At 39.6% G+C, this 16936-nt stretch overlaps 1 protein-coding gene across 1 annotated transcript in view; it reads left to right on the top strand.

Annotated features, from left to right (window-relative positions):
- The first annotated feature begins 270 nt into the window (after window positions 1-270).
- GADL1 (glutamate decarboxylase like 1) overlaps window positions 271-16936 on the top strand; it is a 168988-nt gene continuing 152322 nt past the window's right edge. The window contains exons 1-5 of the mRNA XM_069088570.1: window positions 271-444; window positions 3778-3904; window positions 9902-9992; window positions 12358-12464; window positions 15868-15983. Coding sequence (XP_068944671.1) covers window positions 292-444; window positions 3778-3904; window positions 9902-9992; window positions 12358-12464; window positions 15868-15983 — 594 coding nt within the window. The 5' untranslated portion in view covers window positions 271-291. The remainder of the gene's footprint in view (window positions 445-3777; window positions 3905-9901; window positions 9993-12357; window positions 12465-15867; window positions 15984-16936) is intronic.

Genomic DNA, 16936 nt, shown 5'->3' with positions numbered 1-16936 from the left:
TGATGCTCTTGGAAAAGGGGTGGTACTAGTAATTTCTATCTCAGTTCTGTTTCCCAGGGGCATTTACACATTAAGCCTTTTCTTTAATAGCAGATAGAACTTAGCCCATCAGCAGGCATGGGCGTATACACTGAGAGTGGAGAGGAGGGGGGAGAGTAGGAATACAAGTTAAAACTTCCCTAGAAATGTTCCTTATAAATGGTGGTACAACATAAGAAAATGCCCCTTAAATAAGAAACATTTTTTCTTCTTACTTTTTTTTTTCTAACAGGTGATCCTAAACAACAGGAAATGGCCCCCAACAAGAGGAATGTCATCTTAGTAGATGGCATCATACTTAATGGTCCCACAACAGATCCAAAAGCAGGAGAAAAATTTGTGGAGGAGGCCTGTCGGTTAATCATGGAGGAGGTGATCCTGAAAGCTCCCGACATTACAGAGAAGGTAACTAATCCCAGAGCTGGAGGATGCTCAGAGATCATCTAGTCCAGAGATTCCCAAACTTATTTATTCCCAAACTCATTGCCCCCCCTCTCAAAATCTATTTTCTTTAACCCTTTACCTGTTTTTTTGAAATTTGCATCATTTCCAAAAAATATAATTTTTTTACATGACCTACATGCAACATGATCTTGAGGTCCTTCCTAATTCTGGTTGCCCTAAAGTTCATTTTATATCCTCCATCACATATAGTACCCAGAAGAAAAAGAAATACTTCACATGTGTTTGGACCAGGGCAGAGAAGGCTTACCATCCCCCTCCCTCTTTCTACAAATCATAAGGCAGACTAACTCTTCATTAACGTTTTTGGCAGCCATGTCACATGGTTGACTCTAATTGAGCTTGTAATCCACCAAAACCCCAAGATCTTTTTGTAATGAACTGCTCTCTAGCTAGACCTCTTCTATCTTGTCCTTGTGAAATTTATCTTTTTGAACCCAAGTTTGTTAAGATTAACAGGAGTAAATGTAATCTTGTTGCATTTGGCCCACATGTTCAAGTTTGTGGAATTACTTTTGACTCCTGACTCTCTAGCTTATTAACTATTTCTCTTACCTCTAGGTCATTTGAAAATTCATGAAGTATTCCATGTATGTCTTCATTCAAGTCACTGCTTAAAAATGTTAGAGTAAATATATATATATATATATATATATATATATATATATATATAAATGTTAGAGTACAAAAAGATCTTCTCCCATGTGGATATCTGGGCCACATGACTAGAACTCATTCAGGGCACCTGGGTGCTCCCTTTCTATCTCCCTCCTGATCTTGGCTATCAACCTATCGTCTCTTTTTTGTTGTTGAAACCTTTCCTGACCAAAGATCATGTACTTCACAGAAAAAAATAGAAATGAAATAAGAGATTAGCATCTCTTCCTTCTCTCTGCAATTTGTAACCATCCCATATGCCCTAAATATGGCTTTTATCCACTCCATGATTATCTCTCTTCCATAGCAAAGCTAACAAAATCCTTTCCATTGTCCCTAGCTGTTCTTACCAGTTTCCACTCAATATTCACTTTAGGACTCCTGGCATTGTGTTCCATTTTGTATTTATCCACCATTGCTTTCCCTTCCTTTCAACCTCTGCACATATCTTTAAAAAAATAAAAATTATTCAAGAGTTCCTTGTGCATCCACACCAACCTCTTTAGACAACTCTTCTTCCTTTAATTGGTCCTTTTTCTCTTTGTGTCTTCACAGAATTTCACTCTTCAGAACTTCCCGTTATTCCTGAGATGACTTCCTCTTTAGAATTTTAGTTTGTAGGATTCTACCTATCCTTTTACTGGATGCTTTGAATTTTACTTTTCCCAAGTCAAGAGTTCACAACTGACATTTTCTTTCCCTCTTGCTTACAAATTCTAAGATGCAATGGTCACTTCTCCATAAGGTTCCCATCATTTATTTCAGGCAAATGATTCTTCCTCATTGATGAGAATCATACACAGAATCCAATTTGCCCCTTTTGGTTCTTTCATTTTTTGAAGGATAAAATTATCATTAAGGCAAATCAAGAAATCATAAGTTGCTTCTCTTTAGGTGGAGACAGTCTCCAACAGATGTTTGCATAATTGAGAATCCTCCATCATGCCCCCATGCTGGGCAAATGAGATAATATTTATAAAGTGCTTAGCAAAAGGCTTGGCGCATGGTAGAAGCTTAATCAACCTTTATTTCTCTTCCTCCCCCTGCCCAGGCTTGTGATCTCTTTCCCAAACTTGTAGTCTATTTCCATTCTGCCTAGATTATCTTCAGCATGCTCCAATGACAATATCACTTTGGCCTCCATTGACCTTCACCCAAACATCCCACATCTGGTTCCTGAATTCTTCATACAGCTGTAGATAATATATGGTACTACTTCATACCTACTTTTACCTATTCTGTTCCTTAAAAAAAGATTTGTCCATCCATTGCTATTTTCCAGCCATGTGTTCCATTCTACCAGTTCTGAGTGAGGTAAGATTTTCTTCTTTGCTTTTTTCATCCACTTCTCTATTACCCACGACTTGTGCATTTGTGTGAAGATATCTGAACTGATGGGTTTTATTGCTGATTTCTTCCTCACCCCCCTTTTTTGTATTTAGTCTCTTCTGAGTTTCTTGGCATGTATACAACTGTTTTTCTTCTGACATTGTTGTTATCTCTTATGGTAGCCAGCTTTGGTGAGTGCCATATTTAGATTACTATAGATATTTAGGTATCTTTCTCTGTCCTCCTTCTTCTTTAGGGTAAAATCCTTTTCTTTAGATTCATAAAACTCCAGGCAGATATATTTTTATCAGTCTTTTTTAGTTGTGTGCAATCTTTGAACAAGAGCCCTATTTTCCTCTATTGTTGAGAAGGGAAGCAGGATCAGGGAAGGCTTAATTAACAGTGCTATATAACTTCAGCCTTGAAAGAAGAGATCAATTCTTTTAAAAAAAAATTTAAACATTTTTATTTAAAGTTTTAAGTTCTAAATTCTATCCCTCCTTCCCTCCCCTCTCTCCTCCCTGAGACAGGAAGTAATCAGATATAGGTTATGCATGTACAATTATGTAAAACATTTCCATATTAGTATTTTTTTACAAGAAGACTCAAATAAAAGAAAAAATTAAAGAAAGAAAGTGGAAAATAGCATACTTCAGTCTGTTTTCAATCAATATCAGTTCTTTCTCTGGAGGCAGAGAGTAGGCTTCATCATTAGTCCTTTGGGATTGTCTTGGATCATTGTATTGCTGAGAATAGCTAAGTCGTTCACAGTAAAGGGATCGATTCTTAAAGGTTGGGGTGAGGAGGGAGTACATTCTTCTCCTGAATGATGGTCTTTTTGAATGTCCACAGGGGGAGATAGCATTCTGAGTTTGAGGAACAGCAAGACGTTGAGTATCAGCAGCTCACAATTTATTCCCTCCCTCCTTCCTGTTCTTGTTGGATTGAAAGCTATCTGGGTGGAGAGATTAGATTTTCTTTCTTTGCCTAGCCATGTAGAATGTATCTATCATTAGGCAGTCAAATGGGGGACACCTAAAAGATTCAGCTCTTGTGGTAGGCTGGGGGTTGTTAAAATGTCCCCATAAACAGTGGCAAGTCTAATATTTCCAGGGCCCTGCCGATCGAGCTGGCTGCTGGCGAGCTGTAACACAATGTTTTTCAGTCATTTCTGATTCCCCTCTGCCTGGATGGATGTGATTTCCATGTCACTGTTTGATTTCCTCTGCTTCCTCTTGACCTCATGCAGTATTTATAGCATGCATCCCCCCATTCCCCTTCCATCTCCAGGTTTGTGAATGGCAGCCTCCTGAGCAGCTGAAGCAACTGCTTGATCTGGAGATGAGGGACACTGGGGAACCACATCAGAGACTCTTGAAACTTTGCCAGGATGTCATCCGATACAGCGTCAAAACCAGTAAGGCTCTTAATTTGTCTCATGACCTCTAGCTCAGTGACAAGGCAATGTGTTCTCTTAGAAATGGGTTTTCTGTTAGAAAAGCAGATTATAACTAGCTTTATGGGATGGCAAAGATTGACATGAAAACAATGGATCTGTTGTTTTTAGGGGTGTCACGTACTTTAGGTTGTTGGCATTTTTTTTTGATGATTGAACAAAGTTGACTCTGTGACCAAACCAATTGATTTTTGCAGAAATCTGCTGTGAAGCAAAAAAAAACCCAAGTTGACAGCTAAAGAGCTGATTGGCTGGCTGTTGGTGGAAATGGACTGTAGTTTTACAGTGCCCAGCTCTTTCTAATGTCCCCATTAAAAAAGTATTTGCCGTGACAGCTTTTCCCTCCTTATTCCAATCCTGTATTCAGAAGTAAGCAGCTTAAATCTGCCATGTAATTTGGGTTCCTATGTTGGTCACGTGAATTTGAGAAAGAACTAAAAATTCTACGTGATGGCCCTCCAAAGTCCTCATGAGCGCTAGTAAGAGACTGCTTTTTTAAAGTATTCTTACAGGGTCTTTGACTGATGGATACCTTTGAATGACATCTCGTACCTGAATTTGAAAAAAATGAGATCTGGCAGGAACACAAAGACCTTAGCAAGTTGGAAGAAATAGAAACACCCAGGGTAGTCTGGCTCATGGATGGTAACACATGGAAGCTAAGAAGCATTGTCGTTGTCCGTTCTTCATTTTCAAAGAGGGCCAATGACATTGTGGGTGATGTCTCAATTTGCTAGTGAATTGGACTGAAGTGAGGCAGTCACACAAAGTATTCAGCCTCACTCTCTCTTCCAGAGTCATAGAAGTTCAGCGACAAGACAAAGGTCACAGCGACTGGTGATGGTGTGGTCTAATGTAAAGAAGCATTGATTTGGGTTCTGCAGTCAGAGACCTTGAGTTCAAACTTCTTCTCTGCCACCCGTGTGACCTGGGGGGTGTCACTTACCTGCTCTGAGTCTTAAGTTCCTTTTTGATAAAATGAAGGGATTAAACTTGATGAGAACTAATTTCCCTTCTGGTTCGAAATCTAGGAGCCTATGACTGTTGACCGTTCTTCACCTATTGGATACTCTCTCTGCTCTGTGTTTTCATGACATTGCTCTGATGGTTCTTTCTATTCATTCTCTTTTGCTAGTTCATCAGCCATATCATGCCCCTTAGCTGTAGACAGATATTCCCCAACATTCTGTCCTCTTCCCTCTTCTATTCTCCCTCTACATTCACTCTCTTAGTGACTCCATCAGCTTCTGTGGATTTCGCTGTCATCTCCATGCAGATGACTCCCAGATCTGTATGACTGAGCCTTCTTCTCTCCCCTGTCACTAATTCCTATTGGATATTCTGAACTAGATGTCTTAGCAACATCTTAAACTTAATGTGTCCAAAACAGAATTCTGCCTTCTCCTCTTCCACCCTTTGCAATTTCTGTACAAGGCAACATAATTCTTTCCCAGAGTCATGAGTTTGGTATTATTCTCAATTCTTCATGCTCCCTCACCCCACATATTCAACTTGTTGCCAGATCATACCATTTCTATCTCTGTCTCAAATCCAAGCCCTCTTCTCTATTCTCAGACTCTCCACTTCGGTTCAAGTCCTCATCAACTCTCCTTTGGATTATTATAATTTTTTCCCAATAGGTTTCTTTTCTTAAGTCTCTCTCTATCCCAGCCCATCCGATACACAGCAATGAAAGTGATTTTCCTCAAATGCATCTCTTACCAAGTCACTGTTCTGTCCAATAAATTCAAATGGTTCCCCAGAGCTTCCTAGCTTTGTTGTTCCATAAAGCCCAACTCTTTGTGACTCTATTTGGGGTTTTCTTAGCAAAGATCCCAGAACGGCTTGTCATTTCCTTCTCCTGCTCATTTTACCAGGAACGAAACTGAGGCAAACAAGGTTAAGTGACTTGCATTATTCCTTAGGACAAGAACAAACTATAAATCTGCTGTTTAGCTTTTAAAGCTGTTCACAGCCTGGCCCCAACCTACCTTTCCAATCTAATTGGACATCATTCCTCCTCCTGTACTCTTCAATCTAGCCAAATTAGTCTTCTCTCTATTCCTTATACATACCCCTCCATTATCGATCTCTGTGCATGCTCGGAATGTTCTTCCTTCTTCCCTTCACTTTGTGGAGTCCCATTTTGAGGGAATGTCTTTGAGACACAGCTTGAGCATTGTCTATGGCACAAAGCCTATCCTGATTCCTTCCTTTACAACTGCTAGCCTTCTCCTTCCCAAACCACCTTGCATTTATCTACTTTGTATGTATTTGTATTTACTCACTTTACTATACACACACACACATTCATTTGAATGTCTCCCCAATCACAATGTAAGCGAGAACTGTTTTATTCTTTGTACTTGTGTCATTAGCAGCTAGCATGTCTGGCCCTTAGTAAATACTTGATAAATGTTTGTTGATTAATTTATTGACCTTCTAAGCTCATATGGATTAAGTAAGTGCACCTAGGAATGTGATAAAGTGTTTTTTTTTCCTTAATTGACTGCTGACACACAAGTACCCAGTGCCCAAATTTCAAATGGAGAAAAAAAATCACTTAAAATGAAAGATACAAATTTTTAAATGCAGTAAAAAGCTAATCCATTGCTTAGGACAAACCTAGCTTGATGCCACGTGAATTCTGACACTGAATTAAATTTAGTGGAAAGAATCTAATCAAATTACAGCTAAAAATAATTGGATTGTATCCCCTTGGGAAAGGCTGGTGTATTTATCAAAAGCCCCGTTAGCATTTCGGAAGCAGAGATACATATCTTACTATTATGGTCTATGTCAGAAGGGGTGGAATGACATTTAATGTCAGGGATTCTTAGTTTACTGGACTTGTTCCATGCTGTTGCTATGGAAATCACTCATAAATTAACATGGAGAACTCTAAAAATTCTTTGTGCAATCATGGCTCCTAGCCATGCCCAGATACCATTGTGGATTAGACGAAGAAGTTTTTGTATCCTGTTTTCATAGTTATTTTCTATTTTGGTTATCATTTATTTAGGGGAATGGGCTTGTTTTAAGGAAGAAAGTCTAATGGAGATAATATTCATTGTAATAGGAAGCCAGTCATGGAAATGGTTCCCCATGGATTCCCAAGGTCATCTCCCTGAGATGTTAGTTTGTTCTGTGACATTCATTCTATGATTACACATGAAATCAAATGTCCTGTGAGTTGTGGGTGTGGATATTCATTCCCAAGATGTAAAACCAAGGATCTTAATGATGCTTATTACAAGAGGCAGTGGAGGATAGGGGAAGGAACACTGGATTTAAAATCAGAGGACCTGGGTTCAAATCCTGACTTTGCTATTATCTGACTTTGGACAAGTCACTTGACTTCTCTGGGCTTCACTTTAATCTTTTGTAAAATGAGAGAGCCTGAAGATACAAAGACATAAGTGAAAGTCTCTGTCCTCAAAAAGCTTATTTCTCTCTTTTTTCCAACCTGATATCAACTAGTCAGTCGACAAGCATTTATTAAGCAGCCATATGGTGCCAAGCACCATACTAATTGTGAAGGATATGGAGAAAGAAAAGATAGCTCCTGCCCTCAAGGAGTTCACAGTCTAATGTAAGCAGCTCTGTACAAGGAGGTCACTTGGTCTTACTAAGCTTCAGTTTCATCCTAATTAAAATGAGGGGGCCGAACTAAGTGGTCTCACATTCCTTCCTTCTGTATTGTTCATGAAGGCTTTGAACCCTTCATTGTCATGGACACCCTCCAGATCATCTCTGGGTGGTCAGTGTCTTTGCACTAATGTGGCACCTAGTTCTGGACACATATTCCTGATGCAGTCATCTGACCCCAACTTGCATTTTTTTCTTTTGAAAGTCAGTGTTGAGAGTAAAGCCCTGGACTTGGAGTCAGGAGAACCTGAGTTCGGATCCGACCTCAGACACTTAACACACACACACAAAAACTAGCTGTGTAACCTTGAACAAGTTACTTAACCCCAGTTGCCCTCCAAAAAAGGCCAAATAAAATTCATGGGGGCTGCCAGGTGGCACAGTGAGTAAGAGCACTGGCCCCAGTGTTGGGATGACCTGGGGATCGAATCCGAGCTCAGACACTTAGCACCACACCCAGAAATAACTGGCCGTATAACCTTGAGCAAGTTACTTAACCCCAATTGCTTAAAAAGAAAAAAAAGGTCAGTGTTGATTTATTTTAATTAATTAATTAAATTTATTTATTTACAGTGTCTTTGAAAGACAACTAGGTGGAGCAGTGGTTAGAGCACCAGCCCTAGAGTCAGGAGGACTGGAGTTCAAATTCAGCCTCAGACACTTGACACTTACTAGCTGTGTGACCCTGGGCAAGTCTTTTAACCTTGATTGCCTCAAGAAAAAAAAGACTGTGTCTGATGTTACCTGAATTCTAATTGCATTCAGTAATAGATGTATGTTTTAGTCATCTTGACCTTTGTCTTGCCACTGGACTTTGATGATTCTGGAGGAGAGAATGAGGTGTCCCCGCTTCACTTAAATCCAATTCACATGCAAATCAAGACATCACCCTCATAATGTCACTGATCCTCTTTAAGAATGAAGGATGAACAGCAACCACAACAACCTATGGATTTGAAGGCAATGGCTTCCATTTTTGTAGAGCAGTCATATAGGTATTTAATGGATGTTTACTGATCGATATTGTTAGCTATAGCTGTCAAATTTGGAAAATGTAAGGGTGGATCTACCAAGAATAACATATACTAATCATAATACCAATCATATTACCTCTAACATTTATTATTAATGAACTAATTCACTAACTAACAAAATATTCTGTTTCATATGCAAGCACAGAATGACAAAGAACAAAGTAGCAGTCCCATTCCTAATTTTAATCCTTGGGAATCATTTCTGAGAGTGATCCGCAATTAAAACTTACACCATTGAAACCATGTGCCCAATAAAAAGGTGAAACCTAAAAAAGAAATAGGCTATTAAAATAAGATGTGGAAAAATTCTTCCTCTAATCAACTAATGGAATCTGGACATGGCTAGGAATGATTCATGAAGAATTTTAATGACAGTAACTGTTTTTTAGTGCTTCATGGTTTACAGATTCCTGGGTGCAAATCTTGTCTCTAATATTTACTAGTTATGTGACCCTGGGTAAGTCACTTAACCTCTGTAAAACTCAGTTTCCTCATCCATAAAATTAGGTGGTTGGACTCTGGCTTTTGAGGTTCCTTCCAGGGCTCAATCTATGATCTTTATGTGAGTTACCTTATTTCATTCTCATAACAGCCTTGAGAGATAATTACTACAGCTATTATTTTTCCCATTTAACAGATAAGGAGGCTGAGGCTCAGAGAAGACATAACTTGTTCTTGGACAAAAGCTAGAATGTATCCAAGGCAGGATTGGAAGCTAGCTCTTACCCATTTACAAGACCAGCTGTTAATGCACTCTACATACCTACCTTTTTTTTTTTTTGAGGGGAAAGGCAAGGCAATTGGAGTTAAGTGACTTGCCTAAGGTCATACAGCTAGTAAGTGTCAAGTGTCTGAGGCCAAATTTGAACTTAGGTCCTCCTAATTCCAGGGCTGGTGCTCTATTCACTGTGCCACCCAGCTCCTCTAATGAAAAAAAAATTGTAGAATATGAGAGCCCATAAAACCAGCAGGGCAACATTGTTGGTGTCTATCCATAAGATCAAAATCTAGGGTCCATGTTGAGAATATCTCACCAATTAAAGTAAAAGCTTCTAACAACTGGGCAGACAACCATCAAAGGGGAAGTTTCTCATGGAGTAAAACAAACGTAACAAAAATGGGAGACAAGCTGAAGGTTCTCTGCTTGAATTGTCTGATTGCCTCGGGGCAATCTTGCCTGTTCCAGGAAAGGTGCCTTAAGAATGAACTTTAAAGGTTCTTTTGTCCTCTGCACATGTGTGTGTGAATTAAGAATGACTTGTGTTTGAACCAACAGATCACCCAAGATTCTTCAATCAGCTGTATGCTGGCATTGATTACTATTCCCTGGTTGCACGGTTCATCACAGAGGCTCTGAACCCAAGTGTGTAAGTGAAGCGTTACTGGAATTTTGTGGCAAGAATGGATTTCTTTCCATTCACATATTTGGAGCATTTGCTAAATGTTTGTGTCCTGGTTCCATTTCAGTCCTAAATAATAGTCATAATTGCCAACTTGTGCATACTCATTTGTAAAGGTGTGAAGAGGGACACAGATCTATGATTTATTTGATAGGGAACTCATGGTATGGAAACTCCCTCCACCAATACAGGTTGAAACTTCATAAAGTTCTACCTCTGGAGATGGATGGGATGTTAGAGACCATTGAGCCCCCTTCCCATTTTACACTTGAGGAAACTAAAGAACAAAGAAATTAAATAATTTGCCCACGCAAGGAATATTGTATATGTTAGGACTTGAACAGTGGTCTTTGTGACTTGGGCAGCTAAGGTGGCATGGTGGATAGAGTGCTAGGCTGGGAACCAGAAAGACTCATCTTTCTGAGTTCAACTCTGGCGTCAGACACTCAACAGCTGTGTACCCCCGGGCAAGTCACTTACCCCTGTCTGCCTCAGTTTCCTCATCTGTAAAATGAGTTGAAGAAGGAAATAGCAAACATTATCTTTGCCAAGAAAAAACCCAAATGGGGTCATGAAGAATTGGACAGAACTGAAAGGATGACACAACAACTTTCCGACTTAATTTTCCTTATTGGCAGCTCTTAATGGTTACGTCTTAGCCCCACGCTCCTCTGAGTGGGAGGATATGGGAAAATCATAACAAATTTTCTATTGTCTGCTCTCCTCATGTCTGTCCTTCTCTTGGGACTAACAATGGGCAAATAATATTAATAACTCATACTTTTATACTACTTTAAATTTTGCAAAGCACTTTACATGTATGATATCATTAGAAACCCACAAAAACCCTGTGAGGTTGGTGCTCTGAATATCTTCCTGCCCATTTAGCAGATGAGGAAACTGACACCCAGGGAAGTTAGTTGACTTACCCAGGGACAGACAATTAGTAAGAATCAGAGGCAGAACTTGAACCTAGGTCTTCCTGACTCTAATCACAGCACAGTATATCCAATACATACACCACTAGACCTCTAAAAATAAAAGAGTGAGTCTTCCAAATTTCTCCTAAAAAAACAAAAACAAAACTAGAAGACCCTTACACAATACAGACACACATATCAGACACATTTTTGTATACTTATATCCACACTAATGAAATCCTTAGCTGAGGTGAATTTTCATTTTTCTCATAGGCATCAGTGATTGCTAATGTTCTCATCACACTGCCAGCATGACTATTTCTGAATATGTTGTAGTCAGAATTTTCATAATATAAAATTGGAGGCACACTTTTTGTTCTTATCTCTTAGATGATGTATTTTAAGTATGCTTTAATTTAATTTATTGACTTACATTTCCAGATCTGTATTTGCATCAATAACTCTAGGGTTCAAATACCACTTCTGACATGCCAGTGTGACACTGGGGAATTCATCTAACCTCATAGGGCCTCAGTTTCCTTATTAGTAAAATGAAAGAGTTGGACTACATGGTCTTAGGGGTCTCTTTCAGTTCTATGTCCATGATCCTGTGACCTTTTTGAGACTTTGTTTTCCTCATCTGTAAAATATGGGGGTTTCACTAGATGGCCTCTGAGGCCTGGGGTCCTTACTCTCCTTTCACAAGGTGCTAAAGCTTTAGAAATGAGTCCAGTGATATACTGTATATCTGAGGACCAACTTAGCTGAACCATCACTACTGTGAGGTTGGCCAACAAAGTTGCACCTTTGGTTTTTTTTTTTGTTTTGGGGGAAGGTGAACTCATGAGAGTTGACCACTCAGGTGTGAATGTCCCTTGGAGGAAAGACCTTGGCATAGCAAAAATCACCATTTCACCAGCCTCTATGGTTTATCTCTATGGAGCAAAACAGTCATTGATTCAGTGTTCTCTTGTTTTTGTTCCCTCCTCTGCCAAAAGATCCAGGGTAGGGGTTGGGTTGAAAAGAGAGTACAAAACAAAACAGAAGAAGACCTCCTAGCTTTTAAATATGGAATCCTAATTTCCTATCTTCTGTCTCAAAGGACCCATAACTCAAGCCTCCAAACCTTCTTAGGTTCATTGGCCACTTGTATTTATCTACCTGTGAATAATGCCTTCTTTGCTCATATATTTCCATACCCTGGTGGGGACATTTCCCGAGAACCATATCAACTCAGGACCAGTAAATCCAACCCTGCCTTTTTCTGCTGAAAGAACAGGCATGTAACTGTAGATACCTGATGGAGTGACTGAAGCTACTGCCTACGGGCTTGTGTGTATGTGTTGCTGGGGAAGACAGAGGGACATGTGGACCCTACTTCTAGAACTGAGGTTTCTTTTGTACCTGTCTAGTTATACCTATGAGGTGTCCCCGGTGTTTCTGTTAGTCGAAGAAGCTGTTCTGAAGAAGATGATTGAATTCATTGGCTGGAAAGAAGGGGACGGCATATTTAACCCAGGTAAAAGAGAAGAGTTGCTGCCTTCTTCCTTCCTTCCTTTCCTGACATTTTAAGAGTACGTCACTCCTGTCTTTTATATTAAAAACAAGATCTCTTGTACTGAGCATCGATGCAAAATGCTGAATGTTAATGACGCTGTTTGGTGAGGATGGATCTTGTCGCTTTCTTGAAATTGACAGCTGTATGTGCTTTCATGCATGTAGCCCCACGGAATGAAATCAGGTTTGTCTTCCCGAGAGTCGGGTCCTGCATCTCTCATCTTCCACACTTCTATGAATGGACGCATGAGTGAAAAGGTGTTTATTAAGCATCTGCAATGTGCCAAGCCCTGTGCTGAGAGCTGAGGAGGCAGATTCAAAAGCAGACACTCTTCACCCTTGAGAAGTTCATTCTAACTGAAGGAGATAACACAGAGAGGGGATTGCTGGCCAGGGAGAGGCGTTTCAGTTTGGAAAATTACAGGGGTAGGGAGTGTGGCTGTAGAGGAGTACATTGAGACACCCTTTCCAGGATCAATCACTTGAAAAGTGGGGTTGAAGGGAGAGGGGGAAGGGAAGATGACTGGCAAAGGGCAAAGTTGGCTGGTGAGGAAAGTGAAGCCTGTCTGTAACTTGGATGGAATAGCCCAATGAGGAATTCATCATTCGGGATGCAGGGTTCAGATTTTACATCGAACACATTGTGTGACCCTGGGCAAGTGACTTAAATTCTCAGAACCTGAGGCAGCTCCCTAAAGAAAAAAGAAGAGCTCTGATTCAAAACACTTAGGTGTCTAGGAGCACTATGCTTGGAGTCAGGAAGATCTGAGTTCATACCTGGTTTCAGAGATTAGCTGTGTGACCTTGGGCAAGTCACTTAAACTTGGATACCTAAACAACCATATGAGAAAGGTGGAATGAGTATCATTATCACCGGTTTACAAGTGAGACAGTGGATAGAGTGCTGGACCTTCAGTCAGGAAGGGTTAAGTTCAGATCTGGTCTCAGATACTGTGTGACCACAGGCAGGTCACTCAAACTTGGCCTCAGTTTCCTTCTCTGTAAAATGGAGATAACATTAGCACCTACCTCTCAGGGTTGTCATGAGGATCAAATGAGATAATTTTTTTAAGTACTTAGCACAATGCCTGGTATATAATAACCACTATAAAAATACTACTTATTATAGCTGTTGTCACTGTTGTTAATTAGTGGTGGGAGCCTCTTTACCGGAAATTTTCCATGCTGATAAAATAATGGACAATCTGCTGTGTATTCATGTGTACTTATGTGTGTATGTGTAGGTCAATGGTCTGGGCCTAGGATTTCCTTGGTTTGAGAAACTATTTGCCTGGAAGTTCCCTCTGTCCAGATTGGCAAGCCAATCATCAAACTTGCTGGATTGGCCAACCCTGTACGACTCAGGGTCTTAGAGAGACTCCTGAGACTGCCTAGCTAGAGTGTGTCTCAAAGCCAGGCCTTCCAGACTCCCAAAACAACCCTCTATACACAATGCCACAAGATCTTTCTCCTATACGGGTATGTGTGTGTGTGTGTATGTAGTGGATAGAGATTGAATCCTGGATTCAGGAACAACTGGTTTCAAATCCTATCTCAGAAATATATTGGCTGTTTGACTCTTATAAATCCTTTACCCTCTGAGTGGCCCAGGTAATTCTCTGAGATTAATGGTTGCTGTATTGTTGGAGGAAATTTCCTCTCTAAGAGTCCTCTCCAACCATGAAATAACAGGTCCTGAGTTTTCGTAAAGTAAATATTTACATTATGAATCTATATTGCATGCGTACACATATGCATATACATGTATACGAACACAAGAGAAGAGAGATAGGTAGCTGGTGCATCCATTCACAAAGTTCACATACCCTGGGTAGAAATGAGTCTGTTTGGAAATGGACTAGATAAGGAAGTAATTTCTGACGATACAAGAGATAGAGAGCATTACAGGATGTAAAATGGATAATTTTGATTATATTAGTTCATTTTTTTTGCACAAATAAAACCAATGCAGCCAAGATTGGAAAGAAAGAAAACTAGGGGCAAATTTTATTGCAAGTTACTCTGATAAAGGTGTCATTTATCAAATATACAGACAACTGAGTTAAATTTATAAGAATTCAAGTCATTCCCCAATTGATAAATGCTCAAAGAATATGAACAGGCAGTTTTCAGATAAAGACATCAGAGCTAGCTCTAGTCATATAAAAAAATTCTCTAAATCACTATTGATCAGAGAAATGCAAATTAAAATAACTCTGAGGCATCACCTCATACCTATCAGATTGACTAATATGCCCCAAAAAAGGAAAATGACAAACGTTGGAGGAGATGTGGGAACATTTCGACACTAATACACTGTTGATAAAGTTGTGAACTGATCCAACCATTCTGGAGAGAAAATTTGGAACTATGCCTAAAGGGGCATACTTACCTTTTGATGCAGTGATAGACATTATTAGATCTGTATCCGAAAGAGAGCCCCTCAAAATGTAAAAGAACCTATTTGTACAAAAAATATTTATAGCAATTCTTTTTGTAGTGACAAAGAATTGGAAATTGAAGGGATGCCCATCATTTGAGAAATGGCTGAACAAATTGTGGTATGGGATTGTAATGGAATACTATTGTTCTATAAGAAATGGTGAGAAGGATGGTTTTAGGAAAACCTGGAAAGACTTATATGAATTGATGCAAAGCAAAATGAGCAGAACCAGGAAAATACTGTGCAGAGTTAACAGCAGTATGGTAAGGATGATCAACTGTGAATGACTTAGCTGGCCTCAGCAATAAAATGATCTAAGACAATTCCACAGTACTCATAATAAAAAATGGTTTTCCATCTCCAGAGGAAGAACTGATGGAGTCTGAATGCAGATTGAAGCACACTGTTACTTTACTTTCTTTATTCTTCTTTATTTTTTTTTTTGGTCTGCATTTTCTTTCACAACATGACTAATATGGAAATATGTTTTGCATCACTGCACATGTATAACCTATATCAAATTGTTTGCTTTGTCAGTGAGGGGGAAGGGGAAGGAGAAATGGAGAGAATCTAGAACTTGAAATTTTGAAAAACAAAAATTTATAGGTAATTGGAAAAAATATGCATTTAAAAAAGAAATTAGAACCATACAAAGGAAACTCTTCACAGGTCAGGAGAGCTCTGGGGTGAGGAAACAAAGGCCTGGGTACCTAGTTGTTGGCCATTAAAATGGAAATTGAGTTGAGAATTTGTAGCCACTAGGGAGCCTAGGTCCCAGGCAAGGTCACTTGGGACCCAGGCCATAGTCCTCTTAACTGCTAACTTATGTAATTATTTACAAGGTGCCTGAAATTATAAGCTAAGAAGAGCTGGATGTCAGGAAAAATGCCTTCAGAGATGCCTTTTCACTTTGTTTTAACAGGTGGTTCTGTGTCCAATATGTATGCCATGAATTTGGCTCGATACAAATACTGTCCTGAGATTAAGGAGAAGGGACTCTCCGGGTTGCCCAGACTGGTCCTTTTCACGTCAGCAGAGGTACAGTAATTGCCCCAGGGCAAAGACTACTTTCTAAAAAGCTATTGTTCAGTAGTGCTGGTTGATTCTCAGGGCTCTTACTCTCTGACTCATCATAGCTGTGTGTTAATAACTAATGACCGAAACAATGGGATGTAATAAAGATCACTAGTTGATCAACATGGGTTATAGAGAGAACTTTGAGAGCAGGTGATACATGTGCAAGGGCACCACACACACACACACACGCTTGCTTACACACATACACACACACACACTCGCTTACACACATACACACACACACACGCTTGCTTACACACATACACACACACACACTCGCTTACACACATACACACACACGCTTGCTTACACACATACACACACACACGCTTGCTTACACACATACACACACACACACTCACTCGCTTACACACACCATGCATCACCTTTATTTGAAGTGTTCTAGGTTGTAAAATTCTCTTTCAAGAAAAGGGAAATTTTAATTTAAAAGGTAGCATGTTCTCTCTCTAGGCAGTGTCTTCCTTGAGCATTTGATTAATGGGATTTCAGGTGGCCTAGGCTAGGATTTGTGGTGACACATGAGGCTATGCTGCTCATATTCCCAGGTTCCCCTGGGGATGAATAGACTCTGTGCCAAATGCAAATGGTAGCACCTTTGACTCTCATGTGGACAGCTCTGATTTTGAGCCTCAGCCCTTCTCCACAGAATTGGAAGGAAAATAATCCAATTATTAGGGAGGACTTATGCTCATTCATCTGCTGGACAAGTATCTATTAAGTATCTACTGTATGCTAGGCAATGGAGATACAAAGACAAACCCAAAAGAGGGTTTTCCCCCAATTAACATATTCTATTGGGGAAGAACAATATAAACACAGGTAAATATTTGTTACAAAAAAAAGGTAAATACAAGGTAATTTCTCCATGGGAAGGCCTGTTTATAGCTAATAAA

The sequence above is a fragment of the Petaurus breviceps genome, unplaced genomic scaffold, assembly GCF_028583685.1.
Source record: "Petaurus breviceps papuanus isolate PSGF00001 unplaced genomic scaffold, PetGlider_PUasm1.0 185, whole genome shotgun sequence".
NCBI lineage: Eukaryota > Metazoa > Chordata > Mammalia > Diprotodontia > Petauridae > Petaurus > Petaurus breviceps.
The sequence above is the reverse complement of the archived record's forward strand: the minus strand, read 5'-3'. Positions and strand labels throughout refer to the sequence as shown.